This window comes from Panthera pardus, unplaced genomic scaffold (assembly GCF_024362965.1).
Source record: "Panthera pardus isolate Hobbes unplaced genomic scaffold, ASM2436296v1 HiC_scaffold_22, whole genome shotgun sequence".
Classification (NCBI taxonomy): Eukaryota; Metazoa; Chordata; class Mammalia; order Carnivora; family Felidae; genus Panthera; species Panthera pardus.
This window is the reverse complement of record NW_026526788.1, coordinates 59,612,408-59,639,551: the sequence shown is the minus strand read 5'-3', so window position 1 is coordinate 59,639,551 and position 27,144 is coordinate 59,612,408. Positions and strand designations below refer to the sequence as shown.

At 52.6% G+C, this 27,144-nt stretch overlaps 2 protein-coding genes across 7 annotated transcripts in view; both read left to right on the top strand.

Annotated features, from left to right (window-relative positions):
- ARMH3 (armadillo like helical domain containing 3) overlaps positions 1-6,550 on the top strand; it is a 174,105-nt gene extending 167,555 nt beyond the window's left edge. The window contains exons 25-26 of the mRNA XM_019459228.2: positions 2,453-2,569; positions 4,819-6,550. Coding sequence (XP_019314773.1) covers positions 2,453-2,569; positions 4,819-4,911 — 210 coding nt within the window. The 3' untranslated portion in view covers positions 4,912-6,550. The remainder of the gene's footprint in view (positions 1-2,452; positions 2,570-4,818) is intronic.
- Positions 6,551-8,164: 1,614 nt separating this feature from the next.
- On the top strand, positions 8,165-26,434 carry KCNIP2 (potassium voltage-gated channel interacting protein 2). 6 transcript variants are annotated; one of them, XM_019459224.2, is made up of 10 exons: positions 8,165-8,510; positions 21,533-21,628; positions 22,515-22,568; positions 23,228-23,352; positions 23,757-23,826; positions 23,985-24,055; positions 24,187-24,294; positions 24,479-24,597; positions 24,717-24,779; positions 25,079-26,434. In XM_019459224.2, exons 1-9 carry the CDS (start codon positions 8,438-8,440, stop codon positions 24,745-24,747), a joined length of 747 nt encoding a protein of 248 aa, XP_019314769.1. In that variant the 5' UTR covers positions 8,165-8,437; the 3' UTR covers positions 24,748-24,779; positions 25,079-26,434. The 6 variants fall into 6 exon arrangements, with proteins under 6 accessions (XP_019314769.1, XP_019314771.1, XP_019314767.1 ...); XM_019459222.2 differs by having other exon boundaries at positions 8,166-8,510; positions 24,479-24,583; XM_019459223.2 differs by lacking the exon at positions 22,515-22,568 and having other exon boundaries at positions 8,166-8,510; positions 24,479-24,583.
- The last annotated feature ends 710 nt before the right edge of the window (positions 26,435-27,144 follow it).

Below are 27,144 nucleotides of genomic sequence, written 5' to 3'. Positions count from 1 at the left end.
CCTTCTGCCTCATTGCTGCCCTCTGCCACGTCCCAGGCCAGTGTGGAGTGTGAGGCCCAAATGGGACATGTTCCTAATGTCTGAAGCTCCAGAAAGCGAAGTCACAGAATAGGAAGTAGCTGTAATGTTCCAAAGTCCCAAATGGACTGGAGTCCAGGCTTGAACTTAGAATATCTTCTTCTCTTGGAAATATAAGAGAGGTGATGAGGGCAGGAGATGGCAGAAGCTGGGTGAACTGAAGGGCAGCTTGCCTTGAATAAAAAAGAAAGAAAGGAAGTAAGGTCTGGACAAGAGGAGAGCTGAGATCATGCACGGAGTCCAGCCAGGCCTTTGGTTTCCTTCCAAGGAGCTGATAGCTCCAAGGCCTTCTCTGTTTTGCCTTCCTTTAAGAAACAGAACTGAGTTCTTCTGCCAAAAGCCAACTTTGTTGGGAATGAAAAATATCTGTTTTTAGACCTTCCACTTGGCCATGGCAAGGGGAGAAAGCCCAGGGATCAAGGCAGCATTGCCTGAGGCCTGAGGCTCTCAGGATGTAGCATCTCTGACAGGCTGCACCTTCTCAAAATTCGCTTTAGCATAGTATTTGTCTTACCTGATAACCCTTAGGGAAGACTGAGCCCAGGATACTGGCTCATAGGCATTGCTGAGGCTGCCCAGAGTTCAGGGTTAGAGAAAGCATGTAATACTCTGTTCTGCCTGGTTCCTGGGGGCCCAGTTCCATCTTGGAGTTTTGCTTTTTAGGGGGTTTTGAGCCGTTCACTTCTGAGCCAAGACCTTGTCTATAGATATTTTAGCTACAAGCACAGCCCACATGCATGAGAGGGCTGGATTACTTTGTGAGTGACAGCCATTGCTGAGTGAGTACTGGTCCTCCTGCTGACAGAGCTGATAAATGGAATTAGAAGCAAAGGAGCCAGCCCCTGCTAGGGTATGTGGGACACAGCCAGGCAGAGTGACCTTGAGGAGCTGGGTGTCTGGAGGGAAGGACACTGAGCCTGGAGCCTAGGCTAGACGTTTGCCCTAGCTGTCCCTCCCCCCACCAAACTTGAGGACACAAGCCCTCCTTGTGTTCTCCATCTGTACTCTCCCCTCAGAATTTGTTGGCAGGCAGAAGTGTTTTCTACCAAGTGACATGTGCCCTGGCACAGGATTGAATTGGTGAGAACTGCCCAGAGGTACTTTTGTCCCCCTCAGGAGGCCATCCTCAGTCCCTCTGACCAGTCCTGATTCTAGCTTATTCTCTTTACCCTGCCCTACCTTCTGTTAGAATTAAGTCTTGGGGCACCAGCGTGGCTCAGTTGGTTAAGCATCCGACTTTTGATCTAAGCTCAGGTCATGATCTCACTGTTTGGGAGATCAAGCCCCAAGTTGGGCTCTGTGTTGACAACACAGAGCCTGCTTAGGATTCTCTCTCTCTCTCTGTGTCTCTCTCTCTCTGTCTCTCTCTCAAAATACATAGATAGATAGATAGATAGATAGATAGATAGATAGATAGATAGAAAGAAAGAATTAAGCCTCACTCATCCCTCCCAAGCTCCTTACTGAGCTGGGAGCTCTTCATGATGTCATAGACTTCTGTCAGGTCAAGTTGCAAAATAGCTACCACCCAGATTACCACAGTGAACAGTCATTCCACCTCCTGGTCTCTCCTTTCTGCCCAGCTCCTTTCTAACTTAAATGGTATGCCTTTCCCCCTGGTTGTCCTTGGCTTTGATTCATGGTCTTATCAACTGAAGTCCTACCAGAACTTCCTTTGGAAGCACTGAGATCCAAGGTTCCTGGAGTCCGTGGAGGTCTGAATCCACCCCACCCCCATAGAAAGTAAGAGAAAGGGGAGAGACCCCTCATCAGAACAAAACATGCGCTTAGCTCTAGCTTAGTCAAGAAAGTGTCCCCTACATCACAAGGCTGGGAGGCCCAAAAGTTCGATCCAGGCAGTGGATAGGAAGACAGTTGGCACTGAGAGATGAAAACAAGCGGCAGATGGTGCTGAGGAACATCCCGGGACTGAAGAAATGTGGTTCCCAGAAAGGGAAAAGGAAGGAGATATTGGCAAAATCTTACTCAGCAACTGTGACAGCCTAGCCAAAGAAAGCTGCAGGATATGGCTGAGAACACATTTATGGTTTGGGGATGTTGCTGAGCTCAGACACTCACTCTTCTGTCACCTCTTCTCGTGCTCTTTTACCATACCCAGAGTAAACAGCCCTGGTGTCCAGGCTGGATGGGTCAGGAAAAGCCAGGAAGAGAAGAGGTTAGAAAATGGTCCCAGAAACCTGAGGAATTGCTCTGTGACCAGGCTTTTTTTCTGGGTGATAAGTAGTAAGCATGGTCTCTTGGAGGTGTCGCCCCAGCCTGAATCCAACCCAGCAGGGCAGCAAGAGGGGCCTGGGGACCAAGTGACCTAGGGTTTGAATGGCCTAAGCCCTGCCTGGCCTTTGACCTCCTGCAGGTGCTGGAGGTAGTACGAGCCAACTATGACACGCTCACACTGAAGCTGCAGGATGGCCTGGACCAGTATGAGCGCTATTCGGAGCAGCACAAGGAAGCTGCCTTCTTCAAGGAGCTGGTGAGTCTGCCCCGTCTCCACCTCTGCCTGTGTCTCCTGAGGGCCGTTCCCAGCCGGTGCGTTGTACTGTGCAGGTGGGCATCTAAGAAAACAACCACATTTTGCCAAAGGCTGATGAAATAAGACTTGAGGAGTCTGCTGGGATTGGGTGTGCGAATTGTCTCCTGAAGCAGCCCAGGACCAGGCAGTGAGAGAAGATATTCCCCAGGGTACTGGTGCCAGGCGGGGAAGTGTGAGAAGCCTGAGGCAGCATTGCCCATCTCTCTTCTGCAGCCATGGAGACGGCCCTTGCACAGCTCCAGCTGGGCCTGGGGTTTGACGTGTGTTCCCAGTGGCAGCTCTGGCTCATTACCCCGTATCCTGTCTTCCAGCAGCTAATGAGAGTCATTGATTCTTCTCCTCCTTATGCAATCACTTCTTCCTAAATTCCTAACTGGCTCCTGGTCTGAGTGCCCTCCCGATCTAGTTCTCCAGTCTTCACTCCTCACCCCACGCCCCCCTTTCCCATCACTCAGCTTCCTGCAGCCCCTACCCCTGGCCACCTGGAGTCAGTGAGCATTTGCTCTGCCTCCTACTAGTCTCCCAGTCAGCCCTGCCACAGAACTGGGCTCTCCCCGTTGATGGTCTCTCTGCTGCCCTGTGCTTAGAGCTGCTCTCAGGAAGAGCGAAGCCTGCCAATCTCAATCCTGCCGCCCCCCCCCCCCCCCCCCCCGCCCCTCCAGCCTGGGTGTACACGAATGTCGTAGCTGCGAGTTGAGACCAGAGCACGCTATACTTCCTTCCCATAGCCTCAGCCCTCCCACTGCTGGGGCAGAACTCACCTCAGCCCAGCTTTTACTTCCCTATGCCAAGTTTATGATGAAGGTGCTGGGTTGTAGATTATCTGTCTTATGCTGAACACAGCCCTGCTCTGACCCTGACATGAGATTCCTGAGATTTTGGACTTCCCCAGGGTGAGGGAGATCTGCTCTGGAAGTGAGTGAGTTGGGAGCAGGGAAACAATTGATATAAAGAGATAGCAGAGTCGAGTATGTTTATGGGGTCAAGTATATTTATGGCAAGTCTTTAAGTTGTTGTGGGGGGATTGCTGGGGGCCCAGACTTCACAAAGAGAGTAAGTAATTGGAGAGGAAAAGATTGTGGAGGAGTTAGGGGAGCTCTCTTGGTACTAGCCTCTACCTGACTCAGTTCTCCTTATATCTCTACCTCTAGCACCAGGGAGCAAAGAGGGTCTGGTTGGGCTTGGAGGTAATGAGCTTGAGCCGCCCGCTGTTTGCCGTGCTGCCCTTGCCTCTGCCTCCTGCCTGATGACTTCATTATGTTTCCCATAGCTAAGCAGAAATTGAAGGAAAGCTCCTTGGTCTTTGGGGCCCAGGATAGATACACATGCTTTTTCTCCTCCTTCTCCTACTTTGTCTCTTAAACAACATTCACTTCTGTTGCCCATGAACAACACTCCTTCCAGAGTGTGCTGGATTCCTCCCAGAACCCAGTCAGAGGAGAGAGTTTGGCCCTTTGACCCCTTCTCCACAGTCCTTTCCCCCACTGACAGAGGCAACACTTCCTGCAAGGCTCTCCATCTATGGGGAGAAAGCATGAAGGGAGTAGTGGGGACACAACGGGGATATGCCCCAGACTTCCCTTTAAAGCAGGGGGCTTCTCTGTGGTATGGAAAGAGTTCTGGACTCAGAGTTGAGAAACCTGGGTCCTGCTTCCAAGCCTGGGACTCACAAGCTGTGTGACCTGCTCCTCGTCGTTGGCCTCTGGATCGTACTCCTGCCCTCTATGCCAGACAGGGGCTGTGTCTCCAGGTGTTCTTTCCAACCCAGGAAAGTAGATAAATACAGACAGAGAGTGAGATCAGAAATGCATTCCCTGGCCTCATTTTCTCCTCCTCTATCAGACCACTGACAGACCCGTCTCCCACTGCATGGCCGAGGCAAGGACAAAGGCCTGCCCTCACCCTCCTTCCCTGTCTGTGCTTACTTCTGCCTCTTCAGGTGCCCACGTGTACTCTTCTCACATCTGCTTCTCAGCCCTGCTTTTCTTCCACTTATCAGCTTATCACTGAACTATTCGCTGACTTGCCTGCAGGGATGATAGCTGTTAAGGGTTCATTTCCTAAGAGAGAAACTTCTAGCATTGCATCTCGGCCTTGTCCCTCAGGCACTGCCCTCTGTTGTTTGTAACCAACTCTCTCCTTGTTTTCTCTCTGCCTGTGCCCTCTTACCTTCCCCCACCCTTTCCCAGGTTCGATCCATTAGCACCAACGTCAGGAGAAATCTGGCCTTCCACACACTCAGCCAGGAAGTCCTGCTCAAGGAGTTCTCCACTATCTCCTGAGGCCACACGAATCTGAGCAGCTGCTGACTGCCCTTACCCATGAGGCTCCCGGGCTGGAGGGGGACTGAGGGGAGAGGGGCCGTCCCCTAGGTTGGAGAATTACACAGATACCGAGTTCTCTCGGTGAAGGCCACGCTTCAGTGGAGCTTGGACAGCAGGGGCCAGGAGGGGCAAACCAGGGATAATCGAATCTTATTTGGGGAGGGATTGGGGGGGCACAGGGAGAAGCCTTCAAGAATGTGGGGGCTTCCAGCATGGGCTCCCTGGACACCCCCTCACATTTTCAATTGAGATTACAAGTTGTGGCTGCTGACTGATTTTCAGGGGTTGTTGGGGCAAGTCTTAGGGTGAGGCCAGCATCCTGAGGATCAGTGGCTGTCCGAGGCTTCTGAAAACAGACTAACTCTCAGATGTAGATGGAGCCAGTTCTGCTTTCTTTGGGCCTGGAACTGAGCTGAGCTTGAAATCTGTGTCCCCTGCCCCTGATGGTGCACTGTCCAGTCGTGAGGACCCTTAGCTCAGCTCAAGGTAGGGTGGGAATTGAGGACCTTTTTCTACCTTCTCCATCTGGGAGACTGGAGATTAGAATCTGCCCAATGCCCTGCTGTCCAGCCGCCACTTTCTGGATTTGATTCTTGGCACCAAGAGTGCCTGTTAGCTTTCCCCTGCCTTCCAACCCGTTGACTCCTCAGCACTATAGGGTCACAACCTGAGCTTTTAATTTTCAATCTGGTTTAAACTGTCTTTAGGGTGTGTGTGTGAAATAAACATTGACAGGTTTTCTGGAGCCCTCAGGTGCCTACTTTGCTGGCTCCCTTTCCAGCAGCCTCCCCACCTCCCCAGTCACCTTCTCCTCTGGGAGCCTCTCCTGCCTCTGCTGAGCTCCCCTCCACGTGTTCCACCCCCTCACCCGGCTGTTGTTTACATCCAGCCTGCCTAAGAATTTCCTCTAGGGAGGAATCTGTTCCTGCTGTGGTCTGGTGCCTGGAAGGGAGAGAACTTGCTGGGGGGCAGGGTGCCCTCCATCTGAAAGGGGCCAGGTGCGCATCATGGAGAGGCCATTCTATCTATTCTGGGCGGAGCCACAGGCCAGTCTCCTGGCCTTTGGGAAGCTGGCCCATGGTTCCTCCTCTGGACAGACTCCATGGAACTTCTGTAGGCTTTCCCTACCCCACAGCTGCCTTCAAAGTAGCTGCTGGTCTGAGATTCCCCTCCGGCCCCCCCCCCCCCCCCCGCACTCCCACCTTCTAAAGCACTTTCTAAAGCTCTCAGGCTGGCAGGACACAAGCACCATAAGAAGACTCTGGGAGTAAGGGCATGAAACCAGCAGTGAGAGCAGGTCTGGGACCTCCCTGGCTGCTATTCCACTTAGCTTCAAATCTCTTTAGGATACTTGCCTTCCCTGGGCACAGAGTTCTGGCTCCTACATTGAGCAGATGTGCACTAGTTCCAGAGGATCCACCAGCATGCTGCCATGTATAGATGCAGATTCCTAAGAGATCAGGGGCTGGGTCATCTGATCACTAGATGGGTAGCTCAGCCTGGGGCATTTAGTGTTCTCCACAGTGATAAACCCCAGAGGAGCTGGAGCTGGAAGCTGGTAGCAAGTTGGAGTTATTAAAAATTGATTTGTATGGGAGTCTTTTTAGTGTCTTTTGTTTGTTTTTCTTCATCTCTGTTAACTCAGAACTCATTTCCCAAAGAGGAGGTTAAAGTGATCTCCCAGGTGCTGCTCCCATTTGGCTAGGGGACCCTTACCTATCCTCACTCTCCTCCTAAGTCTCCTGGCTCTAGTAGAAGCCACTTAGGTTCAGACAGGTGTAGCTCCCTTGTCTTCACTGCTTATGGATTCCTTGCCTATGAAATGAACAAGGGCATGAAGCAGTAGTGAAGGACTCCTTGCCTTCCATTGTAGAAGCCCATCTCTTGGCCCATTTACATATACCTGTTCTAAGAACTCCAAATGGGAGTCCCATCATCTCCTAGAATTCAACCACAAAAGGAGCTGCCCATGTCTGTCCATGCCCCAGCGGCTATGCTGTGTCTTCCGGAGGACCCTCCGGAGCAGGAGAGAGCTAGAAGCAGGGCATTGCTCCCAAAGGCCATCCTTCTTTTAGCTGCTTATCCCCCTCTCACGCCTGAACTCCTACCACAATTCCTGCTGAGTTAATTGAATCAAGTGCTTGGAAACTCAATCCAATTGAAGACATTAAACGTGCTGGGGTCACTTTAGCTGAAGCTTTCAGTCTCAGTAGGTCATCCCTCCAGAGGAGCCATTGGGCAGAGAGGAGGATACACGGGACACTGCCACAACACCACCCAGACCCACTAGACACTGTTCCTTCTTCCTTCTGGTGGGTTGGGGGCTCTTGGGCTAGGAGTCCAGTTAAAGAGCCTGGAAAAGGTCAAATAGGCTTAGTCACTCAGTTCCTGGAAGCTGGAGGCAGCCCAGCTCTGTGATGGCCCCCGGCTTCAGAAAAGGAGCTTATCCTTCTAAGGGAAGGGAGCCTAATAACAAAGGCATTTCTTACCCACGCTGTATCCTCACCTGGGTCCCCACACCCTTCAGTCATCTTCAGATCTGGAAAACAGAAGGAATCTAGGACAGGGCAGGTGACAAGAGAAGGGCAGCAAAGTTGAAGGTGGGGGGGAGGAACAAAAGAACCAGAAAAGTCTTGAAAAACCGGCCTGTTTTCCTGTTCTTCCCAGTGGGCCAATGGGGGTCATTAGATCCCAGAAGAAGGCACTCTCACAGTGAATAGGGCCCAGAGACAGGGTTCTGCAGTGGGTGAGGGTTGGGGTCTTTATGTGAAACCTTTAACATGAGATGAGGCTGATAGAGGCTGGGTTGACCTTTGCTTTTCATCCCTAACCCCCTCCGAGCAAAGCGGGCACTGGCAGGGGTCCACAGAGACCCATACATGGGAGGAGAACGTAAAAAATAGGGGCTGACGTGGAGACTGACCCGGACAGGGCACTTACAGACTTCCCCTGGCCCGTACTGATGATGGGGGAAAGAGTGCCTGAAGGTTGGAGCAGGGGTTTCCTCACAGCGGGGCCTTTCAGGCCCTGCTCCATCTTCCACCATCAGGACCCACAGCTCCAGGTTTAGGGGGTAATGTTGCTGTAGAACCAGTCTCCCTCCCCGCCCTTCCCAGCTCACCCTTTCACCGCGATCCTCCCCCAAGCTGCTAAGAGGAGGGGGCGGGGGTAGGGGGAGCCAATCCCGGCAGCGCCAAAGGGGGGAGGCGGCGGTGACAGCCGCGGGGAGGGGGCGGGAGGAGAGAGGCGGCTTGGCTCCAGCTCTGTGCTTAGCTCGGCTCTGCCTCCGGCTCTGCGCTCACCTACTGCCCAAGCCTCCCGCTCCTGCCCCAGGACTCCAGGCGGGACCCCAGCCCATTCCAGACTCAGCCCCAGCCCAGGCAGCGTGCAACGCCGCCAGGGGGCGCCGTGTGAGCACCCTGTCTTGGCTACCCGGCGCCCCCTCCCACGGCCCAAGCGGGACGGGACGGGGGCGCCGGGGGCCATGCGGGGCCAGGGCCGCAAGGAGAGTTTGTCCGATTCCCGAGACCTGGACGGATCCTATGACCAGCTCACAGGTGAGTCAGGGACTCAGGGGTTGCAGGAGGGAGGGTAGATTCCAACCCCAGACCCTATCTGACCCTGGCCAGGCCCTTGCTCACACTCTGCCCCATTCCCAGGCACCCTCCAGGCTGTTCTGGGCAGCAGGACACTGGGGGTTCAAAGCCTTGGGTCCCCTGGGGGTTGGGGGGGGGGGGACTAGCGGGCAGGTGGGGAGAAGCAGCAGGTGTGGGCGTGTGTGACACAAAGCTAGGAGAGTGTCTGGAGTGGGAGGTGTTACGTGCGTGAGCGCCTGTCATTCTTTGTGTGTGTCTGTGTGTGTATATGTGTGTGCCTGCACGCACGGTCTCCTTCAACTGGTTGCCATGTGCCCTAGGCTTGGTGACAGGGTGAGTGTGATTTTGTTGGCTGTGCGATTGTATGATCTTATCAGATGTTTGAGTGACGTTGTGTTAGGACCCTGTATAAATGAAGTTGTTTTGACCATGTGCCTCTGTTTTATGTGCAATTCTGTGGAGTGTGCGATTCTGTGTGAGACTATCAGAATGGTCAGGACTTCACTTCATGGTGTATGTCTCTTTGTAAGACTTATGACTCTGAACCTCCTGGGGCAAGCATTTGTTAAAGTAGATTGTATTTTGCTTTGTGATTGTGAAACTATGCACATTATATTTGGCCTTTCGTGCTGATTGTGTACTTTCATGTGGCAATATCTGCGAGTGTCTATGATGTGTCTTACCCTTGCTGCCTCTCTGGGTTCCCGGTGCAGAAGGAGGCCTTTACTGCCCACCACTTTTCCCCCAATTTTTTCACAAAGTGACCAGGTGGACCCAAGGAGAGACTTCAGTGTCCAGCTGCCTAGCCTGGCTCCCAGGAACAGCACCTGGCCCTTGCGGGGAGGCTTTGGTTAGTGTTTGGTCACCGCCCTGCCCCCTGCAAAAGTACTCAGATCATTCTTTCAACTGAAGCTCCTTAAACCTTCAACAACCCTCCCAGAACTTCACCCAGTCTTGAAGGAAAACACCCCCTCTTGCTTCCACTCCAGACCCAGAGTTAGAAGCTCTTGACCTGGAAGGTGCCGTGTAGCCTCCCCAAACCACTTTGCTGCCCAGGCATGCTCTCTCTCCCACAGTGGGGAGTACATCTGTGCCGCACATATTCCTGGGTTTGGTAGGCAGACCCACGTGTTTGTGTGGGGGCCTGTGTCACCTTGTGTACATTTCCATGTGTGTGTGTGTTTTCTGTCTCATTGTGCAGCCTGCCCAGGAACTCCAACAGTGAAAGGGAGGAGGGAGACTGTCTCCTTGTCAGAAACAAGCTGGGGAGGTGGAAGGAGCCCAAGATCCTTGTCTGTCCAGAGGGGAGTGAGGTTAACACTTGGGGGTGGGGAAGAGAACTAGGATCTAATGCCTTGAGAAAGTGTCTCCCCTACTCATTGACCCTGGGGAAATCCTAGTTCCTATGCTGAGACTCCTAGAAGGGAGGGCCCTTCCTCTCAAGTAGGCTCCAGGTGTGCCCTAGATGTGGCTCCGCCTGGGATGGAATCCAAAGGTCCAGCTCTGCTTTGAACTGTGTTCTCACCAACTCAGGATCCTTGCTAGTAGTAAGGCCCCAGGGCACTCATTAGCATCACATTAGTCAGTGTTTGCTTCTGCTTTAATTGATTCTCTCTTTTAGTGGAATCATCCCCTCCCCACTTGGCTATTTAAATCAGAGATTGAGTGAAGGTAGGGAAGCACTTGTATTGGAAGGTGCAGGAATGGGCTTTCTATTACTTTTGGTCTCTGGGTCTTACTTTTCTCATCTCTAAAATGGAGAATACTACTTCCTGCCTGCCTACCTCCCGAGGAAAAATAGGTCAAATGTTGACAAGCATCAAGAATGGTGTTCTTCAGCAACAGCAACCTCGATCTAGAGAGCTCCACACAGGACTTGGAAAATAGAAATAGCACTACCAGGAGATCTCCTTTCAGAGGAGGGCTTGTCTTACAGCAAGAGACAAGAGGCTGGGACGCTCTGAAACGCGTGAGGGGAAGCCAAAATGGGAGTCGTTGTCCGCGGTGCTGAAGAGCGGTCGGGGCGGAGGTACCATGGGGCCACCCTTGTGCCCAAAGTTCCTTCCCTGTGCAGTCGGGATTCCTGGGATGGACATGGGGGTAGTCTTTGGCTCCTATCTTTCTGGTCCATCAGGCTGACAGAGAGGGAGTCTTTAAGTCATACCTCAGGGCATCCTGGGTACCCCCAATCACTTTTCTTCCCCACTCCCCCGGACTCAAAAGCTGGGGGAGATTTTTGGGGGTGGGGAGAATTTGAGCCCCAAGCCGACCCAGATCTACCCCCTGTGGTCTTCCAAGCCTGGCAGGTCTGTTTGGAAGTGCAGCGTAGTGCGAAAAAGGCAGCAATCCGTGGCAGTCCTGTCCAAGCCGGAGGCAAAGAAAGGACTGGGGACAGTGAGGAGACAGCTGGAATCTGGCCAAGGCCTGAACTCGGGTCCCTCTGGCCATAAAATATCTTTCCCAAGTCTAGGGCGCCCTCGTGTGGTCTTAGAGCAGCCATGCTTGCGTAGTTGATTCCGAAAGGGGATGTCGCGGCTAAATCTAGTGGCAAAATTTGCACAGAGTTCGAACGTGACTTTTGTCTCATAAATGTAGAATTTTCAGCCAAAATGACAGGATCCCAGTCGGAGGAGTGGAACTAAGTCTCTCCTGTAGGCTGTCCCGGTGGTTTGAAGGCGTCAATGGGTCCTGGAAGGGTTTATTTTGGGTACAACCCGATGGAGATGAGTCCTGGAAAGGGTCAGGGCTGAGACTGAGGGGAGGGGAGCTTCTCCTTCATGCATTTGGCTGACAACCAACATATGATGGTAGAATCTGGGAACCCACTGGAGCAAGACAAAGGGACACAAAACAGAAAGTTATGAGAGAAAGGGATTTGGAGCCGCCTCTTCTTTGCCATCCCAATACGCGGTCCAGTTCCTCCTCCTTCCTCCAGCTCTCTCTCCCATTGGTCCAGGAAGTATGGAAGTGTGGGAAGTTGCCATGACAACTATGTCCTCTTACTCCCCCCCCCACCCCCCCACTTGCTTCTTAGTGCCAAATTGGTAGGAGGAGGTTGCTACCGGCAGAGAAGAAAGGGCTGAAGAGGGGCAGTAAAGCATCAGGTTCATTATCCCCTTCCCCATCTCCTTTTTCAAAACCTGTGGGTGCCTCCCCTCCCCACCAGAATATCAGAAAACATTCCCGGTGATGGCTGTGAGGACTCCTCCCATTCCAACCCCCACCCCCGCCCCCGCCACGCCCCGCCCAGTCTAGAAACTTTGAGGACGGGTGCTTCAGATGGTGGGGATAGGGGAAGTTCCCCTCCTGCGGCCCGGAGGAAACAGGAAGCAGAAGAAGACTCCGTTGTCCGAGATTCTGGTTCTGGTCCTGCGGGTCCGGCCCTCCAGCGCCGCCCACGCAGGGCCCACTCGGGTGGAGGCGGAGACCTGACTGCCCCGGGCCTTGGGGGAGGAGCTTGGCCAGTGCACTCTCAGCCGAACCATGAACCGATGCCCCCGCAGGTGCCGGAGCCCGTTGGGGCAAGCAGCACGATCCCTCTACCAGCTAGTGACTGGGTCGCTGTCGCCAGGTATGAGGAAGGGAGGAAGGGCCTGGACCCTTCACAAAAAGTGAGTGAAGTGGGGTAACAGCCTTACAGAGGTGGGGAAGGGAAGGGCCCTTCACAGAGATGGAGGGAGCTGGATCCCTCAATGGAAAGCGTTTAAAGGGCAAGATCCCTGACAAAGTAGAGCTAGGAATAGAGTCTCCTACAGAGAAGGTGGAAGATAGGGGTCTTCAAAGAGGAAAGGGTAGGGGGCATCATGGTCCTTCACGATGGTGGAGGATGAGGCAGGACTTCTCACTGAAGGCAGAGGAGGGGGCCTCAAGCAAGTGGATGTAAAGGGATAAAAGGAGGACACTTGCAGGGGAGCAGGGAAAGGGCTTATCGAATTGCTTAATTTAATGGGATCTTAAGATGACTGGGGTCAACGTCCAAAAGGAAAAAATGCCGAGGCGGGACTGGACCAACATGAACTCAGCTAGTGAGTTCATGAATGATGGAATGAATAGACTTGTGTGGCATAAGGACTGTATGTCACCGTTTTGTCTATCCCTGGGAGTTTGTATGAACCGGGTTATACATTACTGGGGTTGTGATCACTGGAACTGTGCATGCTTGGGGTTGCATATCACTGGGATTCTATGACACTGAAATGGCATGTGCCTGGGGTTCTACGCTTTAGAGTTGGGTAGGGGGTTCCTGAGTCACACTAAGTTAGTTGTATAGTCTTCATAAGCTTGTACCTTGGTGTGGGATGTGTGGAGTTTATGACATGTGGATTGTGAATATCATATCATGGCACTGCTGAGATTTACACACACTTCCACTTGAGTTTCCTTAAGGCTGCCTGGGCAAGGCCCACAGAACCTCGCATCACCTCACTACCTGGCCTGGAGAGACCAAAACAGCCTCGCCCCATGGCATTCTGGGATCTGTAGTTCTCTGGCTCTCTCCATGGTATCCTCTTGAGCCCCTGGAGTATAGGCTGGCCTCTCCTTGCCATGTGTTCCCAGGAAGGCAGGGAGATGGGGCTAAGCCAGAGCCATGCTTGGAAGTCTCTTGGGGAGCCTGTGTCCCTCAAGCCCCCTTCTTGGACCTGTCTCCAGTGACAGATGGCTGGAGCCCGGCAGGACCAGCTCTCAATCATAGCAGGCATGACTTCCAGGCCCCAAAATAGCCCCAAGGCCTAGGGAAGTCATTAATCACCTAGTGCAACTGGGGGCTGCTGTGTCTTCTGGCGGGGCTGGGGATGGAGTGGGGCTGGGGGACCGAGAGAAGAGCTCTGCGGTCTTTACTGGCTGGGGTCTTCACTGGGGGATCATGGACAGATGAAAGTGGGACAGCTACATAGGGTGCGTCCCCTCATAAAGCAGTATTATTCCAGGTTCCAAGGGTGAGAGACAGACAACTAAATGATAGGAGTATCTCTGCAGTGAGGTTTGAGGGATTTAGGGAGGGCCTACCTAATGTTTTAAGATAGTGTACCTTTGAGCCTTCACTCTGCCTAAAGTGCTTCCATTAAGACTTCACTCCCTTGGGTGAAGAGCTAAGTGACACCAGGATGCTTAGGGAGGACAGATCTGGACGAATCTCTCATAGGGCCCCGGGACTTGAGAGGTTGCTGAGTGGGGAGAAGGGAGAGCCTGGAAAACAACTCACTGTTTCCCTTTTACAGACCCTCCCACCAGAGTCCTGTTAGGACCTTGAGTCCTTGTGAGGCTGAGTCAAGGTCTCTGAAGGTTGAGGGTGGGGATGAGAGAGAGAAGAGGAGGGTCTAGAGACAGGGCAATTGGGTGCAAGGTTGTCAGTCTCTCCATCTGTGAATCAGCATCAGAGAGCCAGAGATGTGGCTGTGCTGCCTCTTTCCTTCCAGATAGTTTGGCTTGGTGTTCAAGGCTCCATGGAATCTGACCATTGGTCTTACCACTTATGGTTCCCCCGGCACTAACTAAGCTACAGCCATCCAAGGTTCCTTGGCATCCCCACACGCATTGGAAGGACAGACTGGTAGATCATTGGTCCTGGTTCAAGTCTTGATCCATCCTTCACCATCTGTTTTATCTTGGGAAAATTATTTCCCTGAGCCTCAATTCTTTCATCTGCAAAATGGACATACTGCTACTCACTCTGACCATGTCAGCTGTAAACACAGGAGTAATATTTTCATTTTTCATTTTTATTATGAGGCCTAAGTGAGACAATATACGTAAAGTATCCAGGACACAAAATGTGCTCACTAAATGTTGACCCCTTTGTTAGGGTAGACTGTTGACATTTCGCCATCTTTTTTTTTTTTTTTTTTTTTGAGACAGAACATAAGCAGGGGACGGGCAGGGGTGGGACAGAGAATTTGAAGTGGGCTCTCTGCTGACAGCAGCAAGCCCAATGTGGGGCTCAAACTCATGAGAGATCATGCTGAGCCGAAGTTGGACACTCAACCAACTAAGCCACCCAGGTGCCCTGCCATCTTTTAAGAACCAGCTCAAAAAATAACCTCTCCAAGTTTTTCCTGGCCTTCCAGTTAGAGAGCTTTTACAGTTAAATGAGCTTTTTGTTTGTTTTGTCATTAGGGAAATGCATTTTAAAGTTTATTTTTGAGACAGACAGAGACAGCATGAGTGGGAGAGGGGCAGAGAGAGAGAGAGAGAGAGAGAGAATATCCCAAGTGGGCTCCACGCAGTCAGCATAGAGCTCAATGCAGGGCTTGAACTCACAAAACTATGATATCATGACCTGAGCCAAAACCAAGAGTTGGATGCTTAACCAAATGAGCCACCCAGGTGCTCCTAAATGAGCTTTTATAGCTCATTTCATGGCCTGCCTGTAACAGTTCCTACCACATAGTAAGCACATAAATATTTTATGAATGAATAGAAGCCTTAAGGTTCTCTTAGTGGGCTTTCTCTCCCTACCCAATAGAAGCCCCTGTTTAGTTCACCTTTGTTCCACAAGCACCAGATCAGAGCCTGTCATTCAATTTATGTAAGTCCAATTTTAACCGACTGAGCCACCCAGGCGCTCCTATATAAATCCAATTTTTAAACTCTTTGCCCTTTAGGAGCTTGGAATCTAGTTGAGGAAACAGGACTGATCCAGAAAGATCTGGGTTCAAATATGCAACCTCTCATCTTAGCTAGGTGACCTCGAGCAAATCCCTTTCTCTCAAATCCCTTTATTTGGGCCTCCTTTACCTCATCAATGAAATGGGCACAATACTATTCACTCCACCTACTTCATGGAGTTGTCATGAGAAGCCATCAAGATAACAATGTTTGCGGAAATGCTTTGTTAATTGAGAGCTATAGAAATGTAAGGGGCGCAGGAGATGTCGTGTTGTTAATAATGGTAGAAAACACTTCCACAGTTACTCTGTGCCAGGAATTATTCTAACAGCTTTCCATGTATTAATTCATTTACTCCTTCCAGCAACCATATGAGGTGGGAAACAGAGGCACATAGAGGTTAAGAACTTGCCCAGTTAATTGTAACTGACAAATCCGGGATTTGAACCCAGGGAATCTGGCACCCTGGCCCGCACTATTACATACCATGCTATGCTGTCTCCTTTTACTTTTCCCATTTAATAACATTACAGAATTAGGTGCTGAGTTTTGAGGGCCCAACAGTGAGTTCGCTAGAAATTCTGCTGAGGCCTGGAAGTCCTGTTAGGTGAGAACTGTAGAACAGAAGGAGAACAGAAAGGAGGGCATTCATAACAGGAGCAAAGGTACAGAAATGGCACCTAGTTTGATGTGTTTGGAGGACAGTGAAGAGGCCAAAATGGTTGGAAAGGGTATCTGCTGATGAGGGTAGAGGGAATTAAATGCCAGATGTGGAATTTGGACAGTAATAGGGAGATATTTGCTGGTTTCATCTGTTTATTTGTAACTTCTAGGGTATGAGAAACCAAAAGCAGTCCCCAGGTTGACTTCTTCCTGGAGGAGGGGGTGGAGGGGCAAGCAGAGGACCAAGCCTGCCAGTGGCATACCCTTCTTCCCATCCTTTCCACACCTTCCCAGGTTGTTGTGGGTGGGGTAAGGGTTAGGGAAGGGTTAGATAGGAGTAAGATGGATGCCTGACCCCCAGTGGTGGCCATGTGGAACTGCAGAGCAGTGATCCTCAAATGAAGTGGCGGGGACAGCCTGACAGGGGGACTCCTACACCACTATTGGGCTGAGACACGTTCATCCCAGAGCCGGACAAAGGAGAGGGCTCCCTCTGGAGTCAGTCTCCCTAAACGAGGCCTCCTGAGTGGGCAAGGTGTCTAACAAGAGCCAGCGTAGTGTGATGGTTTAGAGCACAGGCTCAGGGTCAGACTGGGTTAAAACTAACACTCTGACACTTACTGATCTTGGTGATTTTCTTAACCTCCTTTTGCCTTAGTTTCACTCCCTGTAATGTGGGGATAATGGTACTTCCTTCATAGGTTTACTGTGAAAATTAAATATGATCATGTCTGGGGTCACCTGGCTCGCTCAGTCAGCGGAGCGTGTGACTCTTGATCTCTGGGTTATAGGTTCGAGCCCCACGTTGGGTGTAGATACTACTTAAAAAATAAAATCTTAAAAACTGTGACCATGTCTGTAAGCACATAGCATATTATCTAGCACACAGTGAGTGCTCAATCAATGTCAGCCAGCTGTGGCAGTAGTTGTCTTCTGGTTCACTGGCTCTGCAGGCCTCTCCCCACCCCTACACATGTGCACACCCACACCCACACACAGACACACAGCCAGCAGCAGCAGCAGCAACAGCAGCAATGGGAAGGAGCTGGGCAGATGGGGGAGGGGCTCCAGGAATGCTCTAGGGGGTGAGGGTGGATGGCTCCCTTGGAGGATTCAGATTTCCCTCCTACTCTCCATCATTCTTCTCCATCAGCCCAGTAACAGTTCAGGAGCAGGCAAGGCTTTGGCAGATCCTGGCTGAGAGGAAGGGAGGAGCTCTGTCTCTCCTCTTCCAAAGAACTTGAATCTGTGGATCCCAAAGGCAGCCACAATAAGTCCCCTCCCCAGAGGGTCATGATAAGGCTAAGCAGCCTTTTTCCTGCCCCGGCTATTGGACCTAATCCTCCCTCCCTTGGGCCTCAGTTTCCCTGTCCGTGGGCTGTGGAAAGAGAGTGCTTCCCGCCTCACTGTCTCTATGACAACCGCGATCGATGTTGGTGGTGTCCTCCTGACTGGAGAGGTCACCGCCTTCTCCCGGCTTATATTCTCATACAGCTCCGTGCAGATACAATTATGCAATCACCGTAGACCCATACTCCTAATTATAGGACACAGCTATACTACCAGTCTTCAGACCTCTATCCCGCAGCCCTGCTGAAACCCATACACTTCATGCCCCCCACACACTCAGACATACGCCAGTGCACTCACACACACATACTATGGACACCCAGGTCACTTACTCCCATATACAAGACACACACCTAATAGACACATACGCAATCATGTGCAAACCACACACAGAGACACACATAAGGGGAGAAACACATACTCTCTATATAGTCAGACACGGGAATACACACAAGAAAATGCCCAGACACTTATAATTTCTGACTCATGTATCTATTCCTTATACACGTGTAGCTCATAGTCTTTCTCTCTCTCTCTCTCTCTCTCTCTCTCTCTCTCTCTCTCTCACACACACACACACACACACACACACACACACACACACACACACACTGCCCTTCCCTGCCCTCTCCCTAAGCACAGCTCCTCCCTCTACCCCCTCCCTTTGGCACAGAGTAGCCACAAGGTGTCTGGGGGAAGCTGTCCTCAGGGACAGAGGCAGGTCGCTGCCTTCCTCTTACGGCCTGGCCTGTTTTGTCCCATATCCTTCACGCCAAAGGCTCCTGAGGAGATGCCGGTCTGTAGGCTGAAGTGGCCCCGGGAAGAGGAAAAGGCTGTGACTGGGAGGCTTGCGGGGCAGAGGCGGGGTGAGGGGGCGGGAGAGGGAGGAGATCCTGGGAGGGGAGGGGGAGGGAGGCTGCAGGCGGTCCTCTTACTCCGGCCGGGGAGCCTGAGGGGGAGGTGGTGTGAGGAGGGCTTCCAGTGTGTCTGACCCTCAGCTGGTGGGGGCCATGCCCCAGGCCCACCATGAACCTGGAAGGGCTGGAGATGGTTGCTGTGCTCGTGGTCCTCGCTCTGTTTGTCAAGGTCCTGGAGCAGTTTGGCCTTTTCGAGCCTGTCTCCTTGGAAGGTAACCCAGGTGTCTGGGCGTGTCTGGGCTGCTGGCCTGAGCGGCGCTGGGGAGGGGCTTACTCTGATTTTATGACTGGGGTCAGGGGTGAGCATGTTAGCGATGGGACAGGGCATCTAGGGGAGGTGAGGAGGGGTGCTTGGGGGACAGGACATCTGAGAGAGGTAAAGAGGGAAATTCAAGGAGTGGGTGGGGGGGAAGAGTGTCTGAGGGAGGTGAGGAGGGGATCTGGGGGCTGGATGTCTGAGGGAAGTGAAGAGAGAGGGCCGGGGGCTAGGGTGTTTGGGGGGGGGGGTGGTGAGAGGAGCATAGCATGGGAGGACTAAGGTATGGAGATGAGGGGAATCCATTTGGAGCATGAGGAGAGGTCTGGAGACAGGCAGGGCTATCTAGAGTAGAGGAAGGAGGTTCGAGGGATCCTGAGATAACATCAGACTTCTGGGGTATCCCTTTGGGGCCAGGGACCCACAATGGCCCTGAAGATGCGTGTGACTCTCCACACCTCCATCCTTGCAGGTGTAGGTTACAGAGTGTAGTGTATGTGGACTCTGTGTGAGAGATATGGGGGGTGTGACTGTGTGTTCCTCTATGTGAAAAAGGATAAAGTGTGTGACTGTATGAGCCTTTGCATGTGACAAGGATGTGATTTAATGTGTAGAGGGACCGGGTGTGTGGCTTTGTGAGATGTGGATATGACTGCCTGAGGGGGACTGGTTGTGCAGTTGGGCCTCTTTGGGTACTGGATTGTGTGTGTGGCTGTTCCCAGAGTTCCCTGAGAAAATACCAGCTCCATAGTCAAGGCTTGGGATGGGGGTGGGTTCTGGAGGGGTAGGAGTGGGAACACTGGGAATGAGACATTTATAATCAGCTCTGGCAGGAGGGTGAGGGGTGGAACAGATCAGGGACCTTGCTTCCCAAGCCCCCTTGCCACTTCCAGTTTCTCTCAGGATCTTCAAGGCCTAGGCATTGGGAATTCTCCACCCCGCCCCAAAGTCTAGTGGGGAGAATGATATTGGAGGTAGAGAGGAGAGCAGGTTGTGCCTCCCCCAGAGAGGTTTGGCCTCTCCCTCCTCTTCACACCAATAACTGTGCAGCTCTATAGCATGGCTGTTCTCCAGTTCCACAAGGGACAGGAAAGTAGGCAAGAACCATGATAGGAGGGCTGTAGGGTAGACACCAGGGAGAGCTGCAAAGATGTGAAGAGAACTGGAAACGTGGAAGGGCCAATGAATTGCCTACTCAGGGGTTCAGTAAGAGCAGGAAACCCCTAACCCACCCTCCATCCTTTGCTACATTTATCGGAGTGGAGTGGGGAGCAGGGGTTCATCCAATCCTGAAAAGATGAAGTCAGTTTGGCTCTGACTTGCCATCCCCTTTAGACTATTTGATGGGAAGAGGGTCACCCAGGAAACCCAGGTGTCCTGTAGGCTGAAGGCAGAGGAGAATGATTCCTGGGAGGACCAGGGAGGGAAGTGGATGTGTGAACAGCTGGAGGTTGGGAGAGGCGGGGGTGGGGGTGGTGTCGTGTCCCCCCCCCCCCCCCCCCCCCCCGCCCTTCCCAGTCCAGCTGCGACTACACCACCGGAGGCCCCAGGCACAATCCGGCTTCGGGAAACCAAAGTCCGGGCTAATGGAGCCCTGGGCGGGGGGCCAGGCCGCCATCGATCCCAACTCGGCCCACCCTCCTACCTCTCCCTCCCGTCTCCCTCCTACCTCTCCTTAGCTCTGAGGGGGAGGGGGAGAAAGGACGTATTGGAGGGGAAGGCATGGACTTCAATTACCCTCTGGGAGCAGAGCCTTTTCCTGAAGGGCGGAGCCTGCCTGAGGGGAGGCGGGCCCTGCGTGGGATGTCGGGTGCCCTAGGAACCTACAACCCAAGGAAATTGGGCCCCTCCAGGAATGGTCTGAGGCCAGCTGCAAGCAGTGTGCTAGGTCTCTGTGAGCTCTGGCTCTGGAGTCTGGAGGTGGGTGCAGCCAGGAGACAGGCACAAGAACGTGGAGTCTCTCCCTAGGGTGCAATTAACACTGTAGGACAGGGGTGTAAATAAGGGGAAGTGAGAGGAACTGTGGTCATCGGCTCTGGATAGCCCCACATTACACCAAAATGCTCATCGGGAAGGTCTGTTATTGCTTCAAAGTTTGCTATCATGTCACCTTCAAAGAGCAAGCCATGCGAAAGGACTGGGAGGGGACACACTTTTAGAGTGGGTGAGTTAGCTGATGAGGAACTCTGTTCCACTGACAGGGAGATTCTAAGTGCCCTGAAATGAGGGGTTATAGGAAGGAAAGGTGGGCAGAACAAACATGGGTTCTATTGGTGAGGTGCAGTCTTAGGTATCTGGGGTGCCTTGGGTATCTAAGTCACAATATATGATTATATGTCCTGGTGACCTTGATATGTGTCATGTTATAGTGGCACAGTGTTTGTAGTGTCCTTAACACACCGTGTCATGCTGTCCCGTGTATTCTTGTATGGTTTGTTCATGCTGCATGGAAAATGGCCAATGTGGGTCTTCATATGTGTGTGTCATGTTTTTCCTAGGCCACATCTATATATGTTTGTATTAAGGAGTACTGTGTCAAAGTGTGTGTGTGTGTGTGTGTGTGTGTGTGTGTGTGTGTGTTGGGGCCTGCTTAATTAGGCCATTGTGGGGGGTGCCTGGCTGGCTCAGTTGAAAAAGTGTGTGACCCTTGATCTCGGGGTTGTGAATTCAAGCCCCATATTGGGTATAGAGATTAAATAAATAAAACTTTAAAAAATTAGGCCATTGGTTTTGAGTGTGTTCCTGGGTATCAAGCTGTCGCCGTATGACCTCCATCACTGTGATTTATCATTCTGTGTGTCACTATACACGTTTGTCACTGTGTGTGAGAGAGAGAGAGACAGAGACAGGTGTTCCTACTTAGGCAGTCCTTGGGTTGGACATCACCCTCAGAGGTCCAGCTATAGCACTGGAGCCAAGGGCACTGGGTCAGCAGGCACCAAGGCCAATGCCATCTCCCCTCGGTGGCCTCACGGCCCCCGGCTGTGTCCCATTATGCAAGGTGTCTGAGTGGACTTTATATGCCTGTGAACCCCACTGGGCTTCCCTAACCCAGCCCCAGCTACTCTCACCATTCTCCTCCGGTCCTCTCCCAACACCCGCTTCCCGTCAGGTTGATTTGTGATGGTGGGGAGGGGATCGGAGGGACAGTGGGGGTTAATGTGCCTTCCTGGGGTCTTCTCTCTTCCCAGGCCACCCTCCAGGGCCCACTAAAAAAGCGCTGAAGCAGCGGTTCCTCAAGCTGCTGCCTTGCTGCGGGCCCCAAGCTCTGCCCTCAGTCAGTGAAAGCAAGTGCCTCTCCTGTGCTTCCGGGGGCGGGTTGTTTGTGTTGGGGTGTGACCTGTGTGACCGGTTCGGGCCAGCTAGTGTGAGTGTGTGTGTGGGCGTGACCAATGTGGCTTGGGGGGTGGGGGTGGGCGCTGGTTGGCCCGAGTGTGAGGAGGGTGTAGCTGTAGAACCCGGAGCCTGTGGAATGTGTGGGCGTGGCCAGTTTTGGGGGCTGGGCCCAAGTGCCTGTGGGCCTCACTGGTCAGTGGGCGTGGCCAGTGTGGCAGGGCCGAGACCTGAGACTGTGTGGGTATGGCCAATGTGGCCGGGCGAAACCAGACTGCTGCGAGGTCTGTCGTGGCTTAGCTAGGTTAGTGTCTGCGGCTGTGGCCACCCACCCTGCCCTGGGCATGTTTTGGGCCTCGAGATGCAAGTTGCCCTTGCCCTGACTGGATGGATACAGGTGCAGAGGATGGAGCCCGCCTTCCTCCAGGTGCCAGGATACTTGGGCTTTCTAGTCCCAGCCTGGTCCCCAGTTGAGTGGCCTCGGTTTCTCTCCAGGCCTGTTTCCTCAGTTGGGCCTTGCCCGTCTCAAGGGATCATACTGAATTTTGCAAGCCACAGAGGCCCACTTTGTAGTTACATTTCGAGAGTGTCATTGTGTTTGATTCCACATGGGGCTAGCTTCAGGAAAAGGACAGGCGTGAGTCCCCCAAGCATATGTGTGTAGGGTCTGTTTCGTGTGTGTTTGTGCTTGTTCGTTATGTGTGCCACTGTGCACGGGGCTGGGGTGTGTGCACTGTAACACGCAGGTCTGTGAGATTTGCTGTTGAGTGTGAGGGGCGAGGTGTGTGTCTGCAGTTGGCCGGGTCTTCCACTTTCTCGGTGACAGTTCGCTCCCTTCAGCATTAGCAGTCCCAGCCTCCCTCCGCCCCCACAGACCCCGCCCGCTGGACCCAGGTGACTTACTGTCCTGGTGGGGGCGGTGGCGGTGGCGGGTGCCTTGGAGAGCGTGGGGTGGGGGCACTTGCCTGGGGACTGGATGTTGGGAGCTGGGGCAGGACTGAGATGGGGCCAGGGATGAGGCCTTCGCTAAGGTATACTGGGAGCAGGGTAGGGGTGGGGTCTGGATGGGCTTGGCTGGGGCTGGGCGGGGCATGGCTGGAGCATGGCTGGGATAGGTGGGGCTTGGCTGGAGAAAAGGATCTGGGCGGGGCAAGTGTGGGGCTCCATGGATCTGAGTGGGTCAGGGAAGGTCCGGAGCCTGGACCCTCAGACGCTTCCTCTTGAACCCCTTTTTTCTACTCTTCCCTTTCTGGGACGCAGATGGGGCTGGGGGGCCTTCTCCTTCAACCAGGGATCAAGGGCCCAGGGCAGCGATGAGTCGGACCCCTGGCTGTGGGGCCAGGCCTGCCCATGGGCCCGGACAACTGATAGACTTGGAAGCTGACCAGCGTCTTCTCTCCTTGCCTTGATGTCCTCGGACCGGGGTCCAAGGGAACTGGCAGGCTGGTCTCTGGCGTTGGAGATGGGGAGGATGGTTTTGAAGCGGGGTCCTGGAGGCTGGGCCTGAGGCGCGGCTGTCCCCTCCCCCCTCGTCCCCTCCCACCCCCCCGCAGACAGCGTGGAGGATGAGTTTGAATTGTCCACCGTGTGTCACCGGCCAGAGGGTCTGGAGCAGCTGCAGGAGCAAACCAAGTTCACACGCAAGGAGTTGCAGGTCCTGTACCGGGGGTTCAAGAATGTGAGTACAGAGCCAGGCCAGACAGGGCGAGGGGTGGGGCAAGGGGGCGGGGCCTATCCGAAACTTCCCCGAAGGATTGGCCTGGATGCTTATAGGGGTAAGAGAAGGAAGGGGAGGCGGAGCGGGCCCCTCTTCCCCGCTGACCAAACTTCTAGCAGGAAGCTCTAGCAGATTTGAGACGAGGCGGAGCCTGTAGACTGGCCGTCTGGTTAGTTCTTTGTTTTTTTAAACTTGTGCACTGAAGAGAAGTCTTGCCTTCCTTAAGAGAACTACATGGTGAGCTCCCTGGAGACAGGAAGATTTTCCTTCTCTGGGAGTCTCTGGCATAGAGTAGGTGGTGGTGAGTGGAAGGGGGTTTTGTTTCTGCTCTCAGTCTGGTTTCTAACCCCCCTTCCGCCCCCCAGGAATGTCCCAGCGGAATTGTCAACGAGGAGAACTTCAAGCAGATTTACTCTCAGTTCTTTCCTCAAGGAGGTGAGGGGACAAGGCCTGAGAGGAAGCAGCTGTCCATCTCTAGGCTGAGCTGGGGAGAGGGTTCTGGAGGGGCTGGGAATGCCAAATGATAAAGAGGGGTGTGGGGTAGGAAGTCCTCTCCTGTCTGAAAGCCAAACTTATCCACGCTTACCCTACAGACTCCAGCACATATGCCACTTTCCTCTTCAATGCCTTTGACACCAACCATGATGGCTCTGTCAGTTTCGAGGTGAGCTGGAGGAGGTGGGTCAGGGAGACCTGTTTCCTGGAGCATCAGGGCCAAGATCCACAGGCCAAACCCAGAGAGGGGATTGGGTTAAGGGTATCTGAAGAACCAGTTCCCTCCTCTCTCCTTCCCAGGACTTCGTGGCTGGTTTGTCGGTGATTCTTCGGGGAACCATAGATGACAGGCTAAACTGGGCCTTCAATCTGTATGACCTCAACAAGGATGGCTGCATCACCAAGGAGGTGTGGGGAGACTGAAGAGTTAGAGAGCTTCTATGTGTGAGGGGAGGTTCAAAGAGCCCTTAGGAGGAAAATGTGACCCACACGTGCATCACCAGCAAGGCGTGAGGTCTGCCCTAGGCTCTAGTCTTCCTGGTTTGGAGGCTGGAGGCTCTGAGGAGGGATCCTTTTCTCTCTTGCCTAACAGGAAATGCTTGATATCATGAAATCCATCTATGATATGATGGGCAAGTATACGTATCCTGCGCTCCGAGAGGAGGCCCCAAGGGAGCATGTGGAGAGCTTCTTCCAGGTGCCTGGGACTGGGTAGGCTGGAGGGTCCTGGAGTCAAGGGAAGGAGGCAAGGTCCCAGCAGAGAACTTACCTGAGTTCTGCCTGCCTCTCTCCTGTCATCCCTTCTCTTCTCTCTGACTATCTTTTTGCAGAAGATGGACAGGAACAAGGATGGCGTGGTGACCATTGAGGAATTCATTGAGTCCTGCCAGAAGGTACAAGTCCCTGCGCTCCATACTTCCCTGGTCTGGACTCAGGGTCCGATTCAGTGATGTAGGAGAAAGCTCCTTTGGGCACATTATCATCTCCCTAACTTGCCCACACTCCTGGGTCCTATTCCTTCACAACTCAGGGAGGCCTGCCCCTCCCTACAAGTCTCTCTGGGTGTCTCCTTCCTTGCTGCCTCTGTCTCTGAATGTTCCCATTTCAGAATGCATGTCCCTCTCTGTGTCTCTGATAAGCTCTTTTTATTTCTCTCTCTCTCCAATCTGCTTCTCTCACATCATGGCTACAGGACGAGAACATCATGAGGTCCATGCAACTCTTTGACAATGTCATCTAGCTCCCCAGGAGAGGGGGTCAGTTGTCCTGGGGGGACCATGCTCTAGCTCTAGTCCAGGTGGAACTCACCCTTCTCTTCCCAGGTCTGTCCTCATTCTAGCCCTGCCCTGGGGGCTGTAGGAATCCAAGAGCCTGGGGATTCAGTGGTCCAGACTGCTGGAGCTAAAGGGGCCAGGGAGTGGGCAGAGTGTACCTGTGGAGTGTTCCCAACTCCCAACAGCTCCCACCCCCTTCCTGCCTAACACTCAGTGCTGAGGGTGCCCCTGCTAATAGGAAATAAGTGGTTCTCCACCTTCCGTCCCTACTCTAGAAACTACAACACTAGACAAAATGTCTCCTGCTATGGTGCTTCCCCTATCTCTGATCTCATATGCATTTCCTCTAAGATTTCCTTCTCAGAGAGGCTACTCTGTCAATGGCACTGACTAGCCTGTTAGACCAGGGCCTTTGAGAGCCTTGTAGAGGGGGACAAGAATGTAAAAGGAGAAATCTTAGGCCTGAGCTGGGTGTTTAGGTCACAGGTGGCTGGGACAGAGTGCAGAAAGGCCTGGAGATTGTAACACCTCAGGCATGCCAGACTATAGGTCTAAGCTCCATAGGTCTGCCACCCCAGGCTATCATGAGTTTCTAGGCTCTCCAGAAGACTCTGTCTCCTAGGAAATGCCCCAGAAATTTCCATACTCCTCAGTATCCCAGGAGAGCATAGGATCTTGATGTCTGGCTCATCCCTGGAATTCCTTCCTTTCCTTCCTTCCTGTTTGTGTGGGTGGTAGCAGCAGCAGGGGAATATGGGTGGGAGATGTCCCAGCTGATACCTGCCAAAGTTTCAGCCTACCCTCTCTGATGGCTGCCACTTAAGTTTTTATTTGCCATTTATTCTAGACTTGGAGGCATGGAGTGAGTCAGTGGATGCCTTAGAAGAAAGGGGAAGGAGGGAGGCATGTATAACATCTGAAACCAGTGTGGGGGCATTCACTAGAATCTTTGGTCTACCCAGGCTCTATTCTAACCCCCCGCATAACCTCCTCAGTTCCTACTTAGGGTGTCCTCTTGTTCTATTCAGTCTACCCAGAGATGCCCCTGAACACACCTAGAAGGCAGGGACCACTCTTGCCATGCTGCCACCCTTTAATATACTTGCTCGTTCCATTTAGCTCACTCTCCCAGTCAGTCAGGATCTGAGGGTTAGGGCCCTAAGGGGGGCCCCTTTCCCATCAGAACACTGTTGACTGCTTTGCATTTTGGGCTCCTCTGTATATTTTGTAAAATAAAAAATATACCAGATCCAATAAAACACAATGGCTATGCACAGGCTGCTGTCTCTGCCTTTTTGTCCCTCCCACTCCACACATACCTCACAACCCTAACCCCTGCACCTGTAGTTTTTTAGGTCCCAAAGAAAGTACCTCTCTTTCCCATAGTATGGCCAACCCTTGGCAGAAAATTGAGATACAGGTTCTGGAAGTGTTGGAAACCCACCTGACCTCAGAGAGGTCCCCATGTGAATCTCTCTCCCATCTCCTTAGAGGAGACAAGAGACAGGATATTAATGTCGTGAAGACTATGCCAAGCCAGCTGTCTTTTGGCTAGACATTCTTACAAGTGGAATCAAGAATTTCTAACTTACAGGGGTGCCTGGGTGCCTCAGTCAGTTAAGCATCTGACTCTTGATTTCGGCTCAAGTCATGATCTTGGGGTTCGTGAGATCGAACCCCATGTCAGGCTCTGTGCTGACAGTGCAGAGGCTGCTTGGGATTCTCTCTCTCCCTGTCCCTCTCCTGCTCACGCTCTCTCTCTCTCTCTCTCTCAAAATAAATAAACTGAAAAAAAAAAAAGAATTTCTAATTTACAGACATCTTAGTTAATCTCAAAATGACTTTTCTTTTAAATTTTTTATTTTTTAAACATTTTAAAGTTTTTATTTATTTTGAGAGAGAGAGAGAGAAAGAGAGAATGAGCGAGCAGGGGAGGGGCAGAGAGAGAGGGAGAGAGAGAATCCCAAGCAGGCTCTGGACTGTC